The sequence below is a fragment of the Phyllostomus hastatus genome, unplaced genomic scaffold (assembly GCF_019186645.2).
Source record: "Phyllostomus hastatus isolate PE091 unplaced genomic scaffold, TTU_PhHast_1.1 phas_contig_86, whole genome shotgun sequence".
Lineage (NCBI taxonomy): Eukaryota > Metazoa > Chordata > Mammalia > Chiroptera > Phyllostomidae > Phyllostomus > Phyllostomus hastatus.
The window spans coordinates 53,181,808-53,200,658 of record NW_025333977.1 but is presented as its reverse complement, the minus strand read 5'-3'; the positions used below and the strand labels follow the sequence as shown (position 1 = coordinate 53,200,658).

The window sequence follows — 18,851 nt, the reverse complement described above, 5'->3', positions numbered from 1 at the left end:
TCAGGGTCATTGCCTTGAGCCCAGGGTCATTGAATTTGAATCACAAAAGTACCTTCCTCAGTTAATTACTAAGACATCTGAATAAATATACTTCTTGTAACATGACTACCACAGGAAGAAAATGTGTTGGCTAGAAGGTGCAAAGGCAGGTCACCTTTGTAGTTCTTTATAAATTAAACACACAAGCACACAATTGTCTTGCATGTGTCTCAGGGTTTCTGGACAGCTTTTTAACACTCTCTTGTACCTACTCTGGCCTGAGGAAATTCCTTCAGAGACTGAAGGGCAAAACCAAGACCACTAAAATCTATCACGGTAAGAGTCATTGAAACCTTTTGGAGACAACATAATGTCTTTTTTTTTTATGGCTAGTGTTTCTGCTTGTCTTTTCCTTTTAAATCTTGCATATTGGTTTTCTGTTAGTACAGCTTCAATGCACATTACTGCCATGAAGTAAAATTTAGCATGAAAGCTGCTAATTTCTTGTTTGGAAGGGATTAAATCCATTTTAACAAGTTGAGGACATTAAATATTGTTATTTAAATGTTTTCTTGCAACATTGATACATATTTTCTCTAGATTATATAGAATTATTGAGAGCACAGTGTATTATTATTTTAATAAGTCTCCTGATAATATTGCACTCTTGCCATTTGTAGATGTTTCCCTAATACACTCAAACTTCATAAAGCAATGATTTCTTTCATAATTTCTCTACCACTTATCACATGGGTAAGTCATATTTTGTCTTTAACCATGTATGTGTTTTTCCATTGTATTATATTAATGTAAAATTATTTGATTATTCTATCACTATTTTATTTCTAATTGTTAATCTAAATTAAATAAAACTATATATTGTCCATTTACCATGTGTTTTAAAACTACTTTTAAATGAATGTTTCAGAATTAGCTTCCTTTTCACTATTACTGTTACCATAAACTCTTTATTTTTAGAGACAATCTGACCCTATAATTGTACTTAAGAGTAAAAAAGAATGAAATATTCATTAACTACAATAAAGTAGGGAATTTTTATTTTCTACCCACTATATAACTTTTCAACATACCCACCATCTTTTAAAAAATTATCATTAGTTATTCTAAAGCTAATATCTACTTCTTATTCTCACAGTTATATATGTGTGTGTGTTTTAAATTATTATGTAATTTTGTAGATAAGAAGTTGGTGTTATACATATTTGAATGTCTTTTGGGGGACGGGGAAGTTCAGATCTGGAAATCAGTAGTAATAGAGTGAAACTTTAATTTCAAATGCTTTTACAGTCTTCATTGGTGTCACTTAGTCACTATTTTAAGTCAATGCAAATTATTATTTATCACTGCCTAACCCATAAACGAATGAGAAAAGAAGATAATGCATTTGGTCTTAAAGTATTAATATAGAGTTCTAAAAATGACAGCATGGTCTCTTTATGATTTGTCTCCTAGCAAGTTTGTTTTACATAAATGGCTTTTTTACAATTTGAAATGTGAATATATTTTATTTTTTCCCAGTGAGTACACAATACACAATTCTTTGACAATACTATTAATCAATGTTACGCCAATTACTTTTCTGATCAACAACATCAAATGAAACACATTAAGATTTTGGACGCTGTTTGGTGACTTAAACAAACTACAGTTAAAAAAGAATCCATCTATAAAACAAAGTATAAAAGTCTACCCACGGCCACAAAATCCCTTATCTTGCAACACTTTAAAGTCACAATAAATGCTTTTAAAATTATGAGATAAGATAAATTAGTAAATTGAATTTCATTTAAAAAATGTATGGTGTTTCATTTAACGTACACATCATAGGGAAGCAAAAAAAAAGTAACTTCACCTCTAAGATAATGTGGAAAGACATGTTGCATTACAACAATTCTTGTCATGTAATTCTATAAATACAGTATACAGAAGTGGATGAACAAATTCATGAATGTCATGGTTCTGCATGTTTTTAATACTGACGCACATTCACTTCCAGTGGAGAGGATAAACCACAGTTTCAAGTTCATTGGTGTTGTTATAATTATGTTGTAAATGGACAATTACATAAATTAGATCAATAGAAATTTGGAGGTGTTCTATCAATCTCATGCAAGCTTTCAACTCAAACCCCATTGAAAATATATTTAAATACACAGAGCATTAAACTATGGCATAGAGAATCATTTAATCCATTTTGATACCTAAGCAAGTAAACTTGCAAAGTTTTTTTTCCTCCTTTGGTTGCATAATATCTTAAATGTTGACTTTGATTTTTCTGTTTTCCCTTGAACTGGATTCAAATCCTGTGAAGGAATCAATTGTTTTCATGTCCCTGTACTCTCCCACCTACCTTTAAATAGGCATGGGGAAAACTTGGAGAAAGGGTAGGTAGCTGGACTCTGCTTGCCTACATTGATGTATACCTGAGTTGGGGCACTGTCATAGCTGTTTCCCCAAAGGAGACTTTGCATATTATGAATGGAGCCGTGCCTGTGGGTTATGACTGCACTGCAGTACTGTCTGCAAGTACTGGGTAAGATTACACTCTGTCCCTTCCAGATCCCCTTCTGACAGCATATGCGTGCCTGCCTCTGTTTACACCCAAGGAAGAGTCAGCTAAGTGAAAGACTAACCAGTCATTTAACTGGCTGCAAAATGAAAAATCATGGCCATTCTCATATGTGTTTGTATCCTTTTAAATGATATTTTGATTTACAAGGATTAGATTTTTACCCATGGCAAGTTGACAATGCTTTGGTGTGCTCCTGAATTCATTTGGATAGCCACAGCTTTTTACTGTGCTCTGTATGTATTTGAAGGTGCTAATTTGTATGCAATATTTGACCAAGCAATGTATTTAAAACTAGATTGAATGGGAAATGTGGAATATTCTAAAAGAATAGTCCAAGAAACCATAAGGTTTGCACTGACATAATGTAACCATAACAGTTGGCTTTATGCATTGGAGACAATTAGGAAGGTATGATGTATGCCTAGTACTATTTCAGGAGTCACCTGCGTACACATACTCCATTTTTGAACTCGTGGTTTATTAGTCACATACACCTGCCAGTTACCAGGGGTCAAAGGCTATGTGTAATATAGGTAATGAACTAAAGTTTTAGACCTAATTGTGTTATAGAGGAAGATAAAGAAGAAATACAAATGAACAAAACTTTGTTTGCTTTTAAACAGAAAGAGGTGAAGTAAGGAATTGCATAAATAAAAATGTAAATTCCTCACATCTTGCGGTTGTAAGTATATACTCATTCTTAGCAGAAACTTCTCAGCTTTCCCAGTATCTTTGTCCCAAAGAAATCAAACTGCAATGAAATTCAGACACTTAAGGGAGAAAGTTGAAGAGTTTTACGTGTCAGAATTTTCTCCTCAGTGAAGAAATGAAGTACATGGCACCAAAAAGAGGTTGGAGCCTATAAAGAACATTATGTTCCTCTGTGCTTGCCTGTGTTGATGCAGTTTCAAGGAATATGAAAGGTGAAAACATTTAATTTTGTCATTACTGTAGCAATATGCCATTCAATCAGTGACTGAGCCAAAAATGCAAGAAGCAGGATTTGTCATTCAAATGGTCCCGTATTTTAGAATTGATCCTTATTATAACATTGAATATGTTTTAAAGAATCAACTACTGGACACGTCATAGGAATAACGTAAGACAATATAACTAGAGATATTGTTTACAATTGTGTAGGCAGCACATGGGAAAATGTCACAAGTAGAAATTTCAGGAGGGTTCTCCTCTATTTGACTTACTATACATGTACAGTAGCGAACATATTTCAAAGTCATACTCATTTTGACCACACATGACTGATGTTCAGGAAATTCTTGTTCTCAAAGTCGTGAAAACAAATGAGGCAGGACACTGTTGTTAATGTCCATTTATGAGGTTTGGTTTTATTTAAAAAGTGTATAAACATGCATTTTTCTTCTTTTCAATTTTTCTTGTCAATTTACTCATTCAAAATGGGTCAAACATATTTTAGTTGGTAGCCAATTTTTGAGAGTGTACCATAAAATACTTATGCCAATAAGTCTACTTACTGTGAATTGAACATACTCTGAGCACTGCTTTTTAAGCACTTACAGTTTGGCTATACAGTTGGTGGCATAAACTTCACTTCTTCATCAAATAAAACACAAAGTAGCATATAGACTGCATTATTTTTTAAAAGTCATGACTTGAAGTGATGTAGCTCTATCCTCTAGTGTGTACTGTACATGTATTAGAAAGATGAAACATGATACTGTGATAGAGTTTTTGTATCTTGGAGCAGTCCGAGTATGTTCTGACAATACACTGTCTCTTTAAATATTTGCTGGATATTCTAGAGTTCATTTGGTTTGTTTCCTTGGGGAACATTGTATTATATTCTGACTTAATGAGTTGGAGAGATTAATTATGGTAATTCAGAAAATGCTTTTTAAAAAAGATTATATAAATACAGCTCTTGTGAAACATCTTAATTTCTTTTTGCTTGTTGTAATTCTCAGATGGGTCAATTACAACAACAGGTAAAATTGATTCTAAATATAACTTTAATTTCCTTATTATTTCTTAAAGCAAGTTTAGTACATCTTTGCTACCTGTATATTTTAATGGCTATTCAGTCTTAAGACTAAAACTTCCTTCTTTTGACCCATGCTTTTGTCAACAGTAAAAGCCACTTTTCTGCTTTTTTTATTGACTCAGTTCCTGATGTTCAAAGAAGACTTCACCAACACCACTCTCCTTCACATCTTCCTATTTCTATACCCCAACTGAACAACATCTAGCGTGATTGGTTACAACCAGCATCATCCAACCTGGCTTACAGTACAGAAACTCCCTTCACATTCAGTCTTTTTCTTCATGTCACGAGGAGTAGAGATTTGTGCTTATCACCAAATAAAATTGCAGTGCAAAATTTAAACATAAAAGTTACACAATTAAAAGTTAATATATGGCACCACAGCCTATTAATTCACATATAGTACAATAGACCAATAAGAACAGACAATAATATGAACAGAGCTAAAAAGAGTGAGCTTGCATAGCAATGCACAAAAGAAATTATATACAGAGGAAAATCCATTTCTTCCTGGAGGGCGAGCTTTGTTTTCTTTCTTTTTTTGTATACTCCTGACAAGAAAGAGTTAAGGTGGGTGGTGTACTTAAGAGAAGAACACAAGTAAAATATCTGTGGGATATGTGTGGCTGTGTGTCTTTACATTGCATTTACAGTTCTTTTAATAGTACATAAATAAGGAAATTGTTCATTGCACTGTTTAGTGTCGTCACTTCCATGAGTTCAGACCTGATGGTCCTTCAGAGCAGCTTTGCACATCTCCTCGCAGTTACTCTATAAAGAGGAAAAACACATCTGGATTAAGTTTGCATTTAAATTAAGTATTTAAAAATTGTGACCAAACACACAAAAACCAAAGTGAACAGATAGGAAATGAAAATAAAATCATCAAATAGATTCTGTGTGTTTGTGAATTTAAGAAATTTTACTTGAATGAGATGGGAAGAGGACAAAAGAAATACTGTAGAGTTTGGAGATTTAAAATCCACTAAGAGCTATTTTTGCACTTTTGTGAGTCTGTAATTATTCCAAAATAAAGGTTAAAGAAAAATCCAAGGAGTCATGAATCAAATTAAAAATTATAAAGATAGCTTATTAATAATCCAACTAGTAACAGACCACAGCTCACGTCAATAAAGAATTTAGTTTTGACAGTACTTTTAGTTTTCACTATCCCATGTCATCCGCCAGTCAGCCACTCAAGCATAATAATGTGAGTTTTTAGATAAGAAAAAAAAAAGATTAGGAAATTTACTTTCCCTTTTCACATAACTAAATAAAAAGTTGAGGAGATTGGGACCCAGGGCTGTTCCTCAGCAGTGTTTTTAAACTATTTTATAGAAGCAGTTGATCATATTCAGCAACTATAATTCTGATACTGAATAGCAAAACTGGTAACTTTCCTGATGAAATCAACAAGAGTTCAATGCTTTTCACTGTGACACACTATAGCATTCTGTCTTTCTCTGTTGCCTAGTATTTTATATTTAGAAAATAGATTAGTTATACTAAGTAACAATGTCAGTTCCTTATTTAAAAAGAAAACTTTATTTTTAAGTTATATTGTAATAATCAAAATATTAAAAATTAACTAAAATCAAAACTCAACTTTTCAAGGTTGACTCCCCAAATTAAAAAAAAAAAAAAAGGAATTCCTAAGGAGATTCCTTAAAACTATCAAAGAGCTGAAATGAAGATGATTGTTTATAATACAAACAAATTTGAAATAGAGGACATGTTCATTTCATTGACTGTTGTAATAGCAATGGTCTAAGTTCTGACCAAACCTGCTAAAAAAAACAATCAATTCTCATAGTAGAGCAAGTTTTCTACTGTTCTGAAATTTTTTTATTGTGGCAATGTTATTGATGGGGTTTAGGACATACTACCGCAAATACGGCACCTTGGTACACTGAGTATCTTCAGCTGAAGGAGGCTGAGGATACAGCAGAAGCAAAAAAGGCCATGCTGACCTCCTCTTTCACCCTTCTTTCCCTAAAACAGCTCATAATACTGCAGGGGACATCTTCCCTCTCTGTGCCTGGGGAAGGGACCAGTCCTATCACAATAGTTGGGGCTGAGAAGCCTGTACACACAAACCTTGATAAAGTAATCCTTATCATCCCATTTACCTCACCATTTACTACCCCTAGTTCAGACCCTTCTGTCTTGTCAATTCTTTATATGTTTATTATTTCTTTGTCTAAAAAGTAGAAAAGCTTTCTCCTCTTGTTACTACTTTGGGTTTTCATCTTCTTGTAAAGGTTTCCATGTATGTGTAAAAAATTAATAAAATGAATATTCTTTTTTATGTCAATTTATGCCAGTTTAATTTTCAGACCCAGCCAGGGACCCTAAGAGGGTTGAGGAAAACCTTTTCCTTCCCTACACTGTTACCCCAGTATTCCTTCTAGATCACCATAGACTTTTAAAGCTCCTAAAGCACTTACATAATTCACCTGTAAACTGTCCTTGACTATTTGAGCCCATATAACCTATGTCAAGAAGGTCGCTGGCATTGCGCTGGTGGCCACCCCTCAAGGCCTCAGCTTTCCTAGGCCCGGTGGATCCTTTAGAAGAAGCTGTTCCTGAGGAGCTATGGCCTCCTGGCGATGGGAAGCTGGGCTTGCTGTAGGGCACCAAGGTCTCCTCTGGAAACACAAGGAAAGACAAGAAACACAGAGGTCTAAGTTAAACAGCAGCATGTTGGCAAAACAAACAACTTTAAATACTTAGCTCAAGATGGGCTATTTTACCATTTTGCTTTTTAGGAAAATTAAAAGAATATGAAATTTAATAAGGATCCCAGATTAAAAGCTATTTCTATGTGCAAGCAACATTTCCTACAATAGGAGCTGAAGCAGAATTAAATTAAAAGAAATACTGCAATACATACACAATGTTATATATCATTTGCAAAGTTTAAAGATATTATAAAGAGACCTGCATAGAATGGATCTTATTGTTTAACTAGAGTATTTCTGAGAACGATTTCTGGAGTTCAATGGAAGCCCCAGTTTAATGTTTCCATTAAGATTGTAAAGAAGCAGCGTCTTGGTTTTAAATTATGGTGACATTTTTCTCAATTTATATAAAGAACTATACACTGGTGGTTAAAATAGGCTTCTTAAATTTTTGTTGTTTCTTGGAATAGAAATACATTATTTGAAAGCCTGTCTTCCTCAACAGAAAAAAAAGAGAAACTCATACATTTTAATAAATAATGTGTCTCTTCTCTCTATGCATCATCTCTCTAACAATAACTCATGATGTGCATAACTAAATACTTAATACTTTGAAATGTTTTTCTTTCATTCTTCCTTTTCCCCCTTTTTCCCTTCCTTCTTTTCCTCTTTCCTTCCCTTCTTTCTTCCTTCCTTTTCTTCTTTCTCCAATCCATCCCCCCCCTCCTTTTCTTCTTTCTTTCCAGGTATCGGCCATCATTACTGTGGTTAGATGACTAAAAAAACCGCTGACTGAATTTAGACTTTTTTTCCTCAGATAATGTTTAATGACAAGGATCACATGATTCTTCTTTCAGTCTTAATGACAAACCTTCTTAAATGTTTCATTAAACCGAGACATTAATGTTGTCATTTTTAGGTCATTGCATAAATTATATTTCTAAAATGAAGTTGTGACAAAATATAATTATTGAAAATGCATGGGTAGAGGACATATGTAGAATTGATTCAGTCCAAATGAATAAATGAATGTATAACAACACTCTTTCAAATGTTCTGTCTGTATGTGACTATGTGTGTGTGTGTTTTAATACTTAAGGAATCCTGACATAAGAAGAGATATTCCAGAAAATGCATTTCTGTAATGGGCTCAAACCACACCCCCCTCCAAAAAAAACCACCCAAAAATGAATCATGAAATTTATTTTGTGATATTTCTAGGAAGCTTGATTTATAAATGAGAACTTTCCCCATTAATTGTTATTAACTAAATTTAATCATCTGGAGAAAGTGTAGACCCAGTTTAACCTCTTCCAATGTGAGGATTCTGTGACTGGGCATTTTTTTGCAACTGGTATTTCAATTAATTCAGCCATTTGACTGAAGGGAGTTCTCCTTTCAAAATGACTAATTACTTCAGTCAAAATGAACAAATTGGTTGAAGGCAGGGTTTAAACTGACACTAAAGATGAAATTTTGTGGTCTTAGAAGCACTCAATATAAACATTAAAAGGCAAGGAAATAAAATCGTCTCCTGAGCACCACAGATGAAGGTTGGAAGTCTCTGGGCTCAGAGATACCAGGCAGAGTTAATTTGAGGAACAATCTCTATTGGGATCAGCCTTAGGGGAAGTGCTGGTGCACTCTGGGGCAGAATTCCAATGCAGTTAGTGATTTCAAGGTAAATGTGTTTCGGATGCCCTTAAACAACTGCCACTTCTAAAATACCTGGTGGGAAAAAAATGGTAAAAGTCCACACTTTCTTGGGACTGTGCAGAACACACCTGGTCCAACACCTTGTTTGTGTAGGGCTTTCCGTATATCTTCTTGGCGTTCTGTGGAGTTAATCCATTCCTGGGTTTGTCGCTGCCAGTCTAGGGATGTTCTAGCTGGACAATCCAATGAGCTCTTTGTGTCTTCTAAGGTGGATGCTGCTTGTCTCTCCAGAGAGCTTCCTTTTCTCTCTGTTGAGTTTTCCACGTTACCAGCATGCTGGCTCGGGCCTATTTGCTGCCTTAAACCCTGACCAGGAGGGGGGTCTGGTGGTGGTGGAAGATCTAAAAATTTTGAATAATGTTTAGAATGTGCTAAAATTTAATGAAAAATACAGGTTTTAGTTCAAGATGAAGAAAAAAACCCTACCTTGCTAAAGTTATCATCCAAGCAAAAGGTATTTTTGGGGGGTGGGGGATAGCCCAATTGTTTACATCCAAAATGCATATTATTGATCTCTTTGTCATCTTTTGATCACAGGGCTTTTGAAATAAAATCAACTGATTTTATTCAATTATTATATGTGGAAAGTGTTTTCAATTGCACATTGAGGCTAATATATGAGGCATAAAGGGTCGTTTATGGTTTCTCCATATTCAATCCATTGTCCATCCCCACTTCCCAAAGTAGAAATACCACAACACGAAATGACTAAAAATTCTAGCAGCTGTGTTAATAAAAGGCTCTGGGAAGAATAAAAGCTATCCTGCCAACCTCCATAGGAAATTTTGCCCTTGGGAAATTAAGAATTATATGCCATATCATATGCAACATATGACTGCCTGTTACCCATGTATGTGGCATATTTAGTAATAGTCAAAGGGTTAAGCTAACATTTGTGAAATGCAATTAACATTCTGCCTGACAACCAATGCTAGCTGTTCGTTTCATGAGTTAGCTAATGACTTACAACTAATATGTAATCTTCTTCCAATGTATTAATTTTAATATATAATAACCAGTGTTCAGAGTACAGATAGAATATGCTTCATGGTGTCAGAGCAGACACTGTATCATGAATATCTGAGATGTAGTGCCATAAATAATTTTTCAGAAAAGCTCTTAAAATTAAATATCAGATATGAAAAAATAAAAAGTTCAAAGACTCAGCTAATTTTCATTTTCCTTTTATTAGCTCTTCAGATCATCATTACCTTTATAATTTTAATGTCTTCAATTGTGATATCATTGTCCCTTCTTTCGTATTTCTTTCAGTAGGATACTTGTTCTGTTATACTTCTTACACTATTACATTATTTCTGAAATTACTTTGCTGAAGTATTTGAAACTCTAAACACTTTAAAGACTTTTAGATTATTTTCTTTTACATTTTTCTAGCACGCTATTAAAATTTCTTTGTTCATTCTTAGACTACCATTATTATATTATTTGTTCATAAAAGCCAAATATCATATATAATATGGATATTTATTTTATTGTAGAGGATATTGTATGTAATATAGGTATTTATTTCCCATACTATTTTTGTAATTGTGCTCTTGTTTCTAATAATATTGTTGGTAAAATTTAAAAGAAAAAAGTATAATTTTTGGACAAAAGGAAGCTTTTTTAAGGAAAGGTAGGCTGCTCCTTTTAAAGTCTTTCTTAAAAAACTTTATACTCTTGTTTTTTAGCAAAATGATATTGTCCTCCACTGCACTGATAACAATGATCTACTCAGCATCTGCTCAGGAAGCTACCACGTTGGAGCAGTGTTTTCATTCTTATGTATGTCCTCTTGTTAGATTATGAATTACTAATTATTGAAGGGGACAGGGTTTCTGTCTGGGAGAATCAAGTTGCATTTGCAACCTTTCTTCCAAAAGGAAGAGCTAATCTAATATTGAGATATCTGTTTGTTTAATAATCCACCAAAGACTTTGGTATTTCCTTTGTATTCAAAACTGACTTCCTTCAATATGTATTATTATAAATGCAAATTAATTATTTCATGTGAGTTATTAGATTCAAGGCTGCTAGTAAGAGAGAGATTATTGTAATTTCTTCTAAAATAGCATATCTTGTCATTGATTTTTATTCTCCATCAGAGCAGCTTAATATTTATAGTGGCCAAAATGGAATCTGCTTATGCTAGCTAAATTTCTGATTACTATTTAATTTAACCTGAAATTATATAGCTACATAATTAATATCCTTGGAGTCTGTATATTCTAAAAAGAAAGAACATTGTATACACATTGAAATAAACAAATTGGAAAAAAGATAGAATTGAGAATGGCTGTGGAAAAAAATAAATATATGCAATCAAATATATTTACTTAAATTAAATTTGTTATTCATTTCTAGGTTGATTCATTTTAACTAAATCAATTTGCTAGAGTTTCTTACTGGCTTGCTGAGGATTGCTATTGCCAGGCACACAACAGTCCGATGATATATCTGTCATTATTATCCTCTTTTTTAAGGTTAAAAAAGGAGAGAGGCATGAAAAAATTACATATCTCCAGCCTGAATCTCTCCTCCTGTGTACTCCTGACTCATATAACCAAACCCACACTGAATAGTTAGATTCATGTGTTTAGTAGGCCTCTCAAATTTCACATACCCAACTTGAGCTCTAGATCTTCCTCTACAATATATGCTTCCTTTCTAGTGTTCCTCATCTCAATTGGTAGCAATTCTATTCTAGAAGTTTTCCAAAACTTTGGTGTAATCTTTCACTTCCCTGCTTTATAGCCTGTGTTAATTTTATTAACAAAGCCTGTGGGCTCTACCTCTAAACTAATACCTAGAATTCAATCTTTCTCATTGCTTTCACTGAGTCTCCCTTGGTGGAAGCATCTAATCCCTCTATAACCCCTACCACCTCCTAAGTGGTTTCTGCACTTTCACATAGAAGCACATTCAGACTATCTCAACAAAACAGCTAGAGTGACATTTTTATAATGACAAAAGTAAGATCATGTCACTTCTCTAGCCTTAACATGCACACACACGTACATGCATGCCTGCACACACCTCCATTGGTTTCTCATTCAAAGCAAGAGCCAAGGTCCTTACAGAAGTGTAAAGGTCCTACAAACTCTGGCCCTCATTTACTTGTCTGATTTCATATTCTATTTTGTTGCTCTCTTTGCTTCAGTCACACTGCTCCTCTTGCTCTGTATCAAATAACCTTCAGGCTTCCACTCACTGTTCTCATTTCCTGAAATGACTTTTCCTCACCTATCAGCACTGCTCTTTTCCTTATCATCTTCCAGTCTTTTCTCAAATGCCATGTACTTGGTAAGGTTTTTTCTGAGCATTGTACTTAAAAGATGTCTCCCCCTACCTTTGTATTTCTCAGATTCCATACTATATATTTCTGTTAATCTTTTTCTATCTTCTCCCACCAGAATGTAAGCTCCAGAAGGGCATAGAATTTTGTCTCCAGGTTGACTATCACTTGGTGTGAGCTCAACATATATTTGAGTGAATAGTTCAATAAAGAAAGAAATTTGCTCAATAGTCAAAGCTAGTCTGTGAAAGAGCCCCTTATCTGAATGGTATTTTCAGGAATGGGGAGTGCAGTTTGGAAGGAGATGATCTAGGAAGACAGATGTTCTATCTTTCTTGTTCAGCATTGGTCAATGTATTGACTTGAAAGGGTCTCTCGGGCTAACGCAAATAGAATAGGAGATTTGGATTGAGCAATGCCTGCTTAGGAGAGATTTTACCCAAGGGTAAAGAGCATTCCTTAATATGCGTGTTGGTGTTTGCACAGGCTTTGGACCAGAGACTGACATTTCCCACCATTCCCAATTCTTCTTAGTGAACATACAGAAAGATTACTTCTCCACTCCAGTAGTTAGTTTGATGCCATGTGACAAAGTTCTTGCCAAAGAAATAAGAGAAGTGATTTGTGCCACTTGCTGGCCTAGCCAAAGAGCATCCCAAGTGAATAACCCATGTTCTGTCTTCTCCTCGCTCAGAAACCATAAAGGTTCCATCTTGACAACAATGGCATCCCAACAATGAAGAGGCATACCTCCTTACATTACTACTTAGAGAAGAGTCATATGATCTTTATAAAATATTTGTCTGTGAGAAACAAACTTACTGTGCTAAGCCACTGAAGGACAGAAGTTGTTTGGTTTAGCAGCTAGAAATAATTACTCCGATGATTAAACTCATAAAACACTATGATAAATAATGCAAATGTTTTAGTTTAAAATGTCTATATGTTATATATGAAACACCAACCTTTCCAAAAGGAACAGTTGGGTTATAGGTACAAATATTATAAAATCATTATTGATACATGAATTTATAGCACATAAATACTCTTACATATATATTTGTTGAAAATTACCAATATGCCAAAGGATAATGTGTGGAATGACATACAAAATAAATGTCCTTGTATCACATCTAAAATGTCTCTGGGTCAAACACTCAGGAATGCAAGTGAGCCAACATTTCCTTTGCAACATCAGTACTTCTAAAGACTATTCACTCAGGACACATAATATATAACTTCTTTTTCAAATGCTGGCAGATTTGAAAAGTTAAGAAACTATTTGTTGTTTTGCAATATAAAAGAAGCTAAGCAATATATTGATCATGACTTGACTAGGAGGTAGTTTGCTTTAACCAGACATCCTAAAAAAGCTCCCAAGAAAAGTGTTCTAGGAAGAAAGAAGGGAGCTTTCTATTTTTATTTTGATTTATATATTATATCTTGCACATATTCTGGCTATGACCTTCAAGCAATTTGAAAAAAAAAAACTCCACACAGAAACACACACCTGGATTTTCTCTCTTTCCTGAAATTCATAGCAGGGAAATTACATAAATTCTGAGATTTGTAATTAGCATAGCAGTGAGACTAGTCCTTCTTATTCAGAGAGAATAAGATCAATCCTATAGACTGCTTTAAGCTTGCAACTCAGAACATCTGAGATAGAAAGGTGGTGGTGAACATTTTCTCTCACCACAGGACACCCATTTATAGAGAATCAAAATCTCAATTGTACCCTTACCCTCATATTCCACAGAAATATTTCCCAATGATATCAAAGTAAACAGCATAGATAAGTAAACCGGGCAGCTCTTGCAACAAGTGTTGTTTGGCTTTAAAATCTTAGCATAAGATGATGATAGAACACACACAAAAAGCTGTGAGACACCCTTCCTCCCACCGAAACTAATAAAGAATAGTACTCTTCCAACTAAGCCTCAGAGACTGAAATGAATGCTAAGGAGCATTGTTCATAGCTTCTCAAAGCCTACTTCACATTAGATTTGCTCGTGGAGCTTTAAAAATGTCCATAACTGCTTTTCACCCCAGAACAATTAAGTCAGAATCTCTGGGATATATTTTAAGAGCTCCTCAGATGGTCCAATGTACAACCTAGCTAGAATCATCCTTTTGATGATTACTAAAACTACCTCAAGATAAAGTCTGTGTGCTTGCCAGGAATAGTGTTGAGGAGGGGGAAGAAATTTACCTTTGGGTCTAATGTTACATTAAGCATAATATATTTTACATATTCCTCAGAATAAAACCTCAGAATTAATATTTTTATTTCTATGTTCAAATATATAAGAATTAGGTTGAAGAGATGGAAAATAATTCCTGCATTGTAGGACTTACGAATTATTCATTATAGAATAAGGGAACTTTTATGGTGTTTCTTAAAACTAGAAGTAGTTAAGTAAATACTCAAAGATGGATATTATACATAAATAAAAGGGTTGAAATGGATTAACAAACTGAACCCTTGCACAGACTCAGCAGCTGCTTGTTGTGTCAATAAAGTTTTATTGGAAATCACTCACACTCATTCATGAACTTTTCTCTACAGCTGCACTGGTACATCAATAGCAGTGTTGAATGTATGGCCTGCTAAAGCCAAAATTAGTTATTATCTGGACTTCACAGAAAAAGTTTGCTAATCCATCAACTCCATGATCTGCAGCATGCTTTTTGCCCTAGAATTCACAAAACTAAAAATCTATTAAATTACAAATTGTAGTCTTTTTTAAAAGTAAAATAGCATCTAAGATAGTTTAATTTAATACAGGAAATGTTCCAACAACTTAGCAAGTACATATGCTACTTATGTCTGCCCCCAGCCCCTCAATCTTATAGGAGATAATGCCAGCAAGGCAGAAAAATTAACATTGAAAAGTGGTATGACATCTACTTCTTGGGGCTTGGTAATATAGACATAATTCCAGATTGTTAAGTAAGTGGGTGTTTTACTTAAGACCATATTGCCAGGATTTCTGCCTTGTTATGTGAGGAGGCAACACCTAACCTCCCATAGCTACTTTCACCTAAGTCAATGATGACACAGAGTATTTCTTCAGAGAGGAGACAAGAGAGAAGGAATCAAACCTACCATCTGAAATTCCTTCCCTTCGATGAGGCAATGCTGGTTGTTGGTCCATTCGCCCTCCCTTGTGTTTTTTAGTCGGCCTAGGCCTCTGACTTTGACTCAGGGCTGCACTGGTGTTACTGTCAGTAGAAAATGGGCTAGTTGGTCGAGGTCTTTGAGAGGAGGTAAAGGCTTTGCCTAAAAAAAAAGGTGGGGGGAATGGGGCATACAGAATGTTACTTTAAGACACTGTTTCTGTCTGTCATATATCTCTGTTCTTACTAACCTGGAAACCTGCCTACAGATGCCATTTGAAGATACCAAATACTGGTGTATCTCCATAGAAAAATATATTCCCTGTTGCACGTATCTTGTCCAATTTTTGATAACCAACACACTACCCACTGGAAATTAAAACAAATGAATATTAAACAAACCCTCCACCCCAAAACTTGATATTATATAATTATATTTTTATTTAACCTTGATAATCTGAGTAGTATTTTCATAGGTATTTGCAAATTCATGCAGCTTTTACATCTTAAAATTAAAGAAGCTATTTCTGAAATACATTATGTACTATCTTATGTGTTGAATCCAATTTCACCTTTGGAGTCCCACAAACTCTCTTTGAGGACAGAAAAAGCCCTGTAGTAATTACATTTCATTTTTACATGAAAGGTCAGCTCAGACACATCATCAAATTGGCCTTCTCCCCTATATGTACACAATGAGTGCCTCTTTTAGCAGAAACTCAATAACAGTAGTGTATAGCATAGGGCACAGAGCAGGTCAAAACCACCTCATGTGTCCAAAGTGCAATAGGTGCTTTCTGATAAATAATTTCGTATCTGAGCAGACTCCAAATTCTCACTGAAAAATGACATGTGCTATGTTCTTTTCTTGTGGCTTAGTGTACATGTGCAGGCTAATTTGTTCTGGGAAAAAGGTTAGCTAATAAATTTTCAACATCTTTTAATTTTAATATCATATTTATTATGGTAAGAGAGGTCTGTTTTATGTGCATGTATATATTCTCTTGTGCATGTTTTCATTTCATACAAAATTATTGTATGTAGTTACATTTTCTTAAGTCAGTGTGACATAATATTGCTTAATGTTTTATTAGCTATTAGCATACATGCAAGAAATGCACTTATGCTTTCTAATTTATTAGTTTCATTGCACTTTCTCACTGCTCTGTTTATAGCTATGCCACAAAAACACTCAGGCAACATAAAGTTCCTGACTTAATGCTTTATAAAGCAAGAAAATTCAAATAACCATTATATTACAACATATTTTAGTCTGGATGCTATATAAAAAGTAAACCTCTGCAATGCTTGGAAAATCTTTTTATTTCATTTGAAGATACTTAATGCATACTCAAAGAAAATATTGATGATATATATTTCAAAAAATATTCCAAGGATCATTTTTATAACCTGAGAGTTTAGTGAAGGGTCAAAATTGTTTTTCCTTAATTTATTATTTGAGTCCTATTAGGATTTCAAAAAATGGATTTAGAACATTAGTTTTTTGTAAGGTAGCTAAGTTTAATTCATATATTAGAAACATATTATATATATATATATATATATATATATATATATATATATATATACTTAAGAAGTATATAGTCATATAACAACATGAATCATGCCAAAGTCATTTGTTCCAGTAAACAAACATTGGCAACTTATAGATCTATTACTAGAGCCCCACATTTATTTGGAGGAATGATCAGATATGTGACAAATTACATAATTGGTCTTTTACATTATGACATTGTTATCAGAAGCCAAAATTAGATGACGTTGAAGACCAACACACACGTAGTCATCATTTTTTTCCAAATTGCAAATGCAGTGGGTGTATCTTTTATTAGCATCTTTTAAAACAAATAATAAATTATTGGATTAAAATTTTAGCAGCCAATAACTAATAATCTATCAGCCATTTGAATTGTTAGACTGACAGCCTTAGATCCATTCACCCCATGCTGAGAAAGCCTTCCCAGAAAATGCATTTGCAAAAAGAAATGGTACAAAGGAAAGTAATGGAGATAAAAGCTGAATAACTTTAATCACTGGGCACATTATTGATTCTGTGAGGATTTTGCAAAGTGTGAGTTATTGAAAATTTAATGGCAATCTTAGTTGCAGTTTTGCTGGAATATTAAAAGGAAGCATACTCAATTAATCAGCAGAACTGTGAGGAAAAGGAAAATAAAGGCTAGAGAGTGTTGAGTAGGAGCCCATTCTTGACTCTGCAAAACTAGCATCAGAAGAGAGTTCTGGTAATGAGCATCCAGACTGTGTTCATGCATACTAAAGAAATCCCTTCAGTCAGACTCACTGAGGAGAAAGGACAGGAGAGAAATAGCTCGGTGTCCAAAGGATAAGACTCATGCAAAAAATGTTGAGTCGGCGTCTACCAACCTGTTCTTGTAAGTCTGGTTCCTTCCAGCCTAAAACCAGCCTTATCTGCTGCTGCCACCAGTGCTTGTGCAAAACTGCCGCTGGCAAAGATGGAGCCATCTGAGGAGCTACCTACACTAGATCTACGACTAGAAAAGTTACGATCCTCATCAGATGCAGAGCCCCATCCATTTACCATTGAACCTAAAAACAAATGTAGTTGTCTAGTGAGTTGTAGATATGGGACAGCTCACGTGCCCGTACACACTATGCTAACAAACAAGTAGGCTGCCTCCACTCATCAGTCTTCCCGGAGATAAACCTGTATCAGCATGATGTCATTAGCCACATGCAAGCATCACCCATGTTTTAAACATTCCTACTGAAGAAGAATGAAGCTCATTTAAACTTTATCTGTTGCAACACATGAACAAAATATGTTCTGTATCGTTCCAGTCTTACATTGTTAAAGTTATTTCATGATCATTTTCCAAAAGAAAGCTGCTATGTATATTTTAAGTCTACAATTCAGAGAACACTTTTAGTGTATTTAAAGTAAACTTATCAAGAACTCAGATGAAGAACCAGTGTGAATGTATTTTGAATTTATTGCAAACTCTAATGATAATTTGCATGAAATCTACATTTATACTTATAAAACGCTAGAACTATTTTAAGATTTTAAAGTAAAAATTTAACCATGCAGAAAATAGTAAACATTCATAAACAAAAATGTATAAATAATACCAGAGTAAACAGACTTAGAAAAATAGATAAGACTTAGAAAAGAAAAATATATACCTGAAAAGTTCTAAAAATTTCAAAGCTCAATATACTTCATTTGCTTTTTAATTAACTCCAGTTTTCTCTTTAATGCTAATCTTTATTTTAGAAAGTTAACCACTATGAAAAATATCAGTGGCATTAATATGGATTTGTCTGCAAAATGAAACATGGCAATAGAGGAAAAAATTCAGCTTTATAATGTAAAGAGCTGCAAAACATGAAAATACTGAAAAATAATTTTTATTCTTAATTTTTCATTGTGTTTTACAAATTTAT

The 18,851-nt window shown here is 34.1% G+C and overlaps 1 protein-coding gene across 13 annotated transcripts in view; it reads right to left on the bottom strand.

The window, feature by feature from the left end:
- Window positions 1-1,519: 1,519 nt before the first annotated feature.
- The window catches only part of ROBO2 (roundabout guidance receptor 2), a 1,629,349-nt gene continuing 1,612,017 nt past the window's right edge, over window positions 1,520-18,851 (bottom strand). For 6 of the 13 annotated variants that reach the window (XM_045851089.1, XM_045851086.1, XM_045851091.1 and 3 more), the window contains 4 exons: window positions 15,394-15,567; window positions 9,058-9,330; window positions 7,040-7,240; window positions 1,520-5,363 (listed from right to left, as the gene is read on the bottom strand). In XM_045851089.1, the coding sequence (XP_045707045.1) occupies window positions 5,362-5,363; window positions 7,040-7,240; window positions 9,058-9,330; window positions 15,394-15,567 (650 nt within the window). In that variant the 3' untranslated portion in view covers window positions 1,520-5,361. The remainder of the gene's footprint in view (window positions 5,364-7,039; window positions 7,241-9,057; window positions 9,331-15,393; window positions 15,568-18,851) is intronic. The other 7 variants (XM_045851093.1, XM_045851095.1, XM_045851094.1 and 4 more) reach the window with 3 other exon arrangements.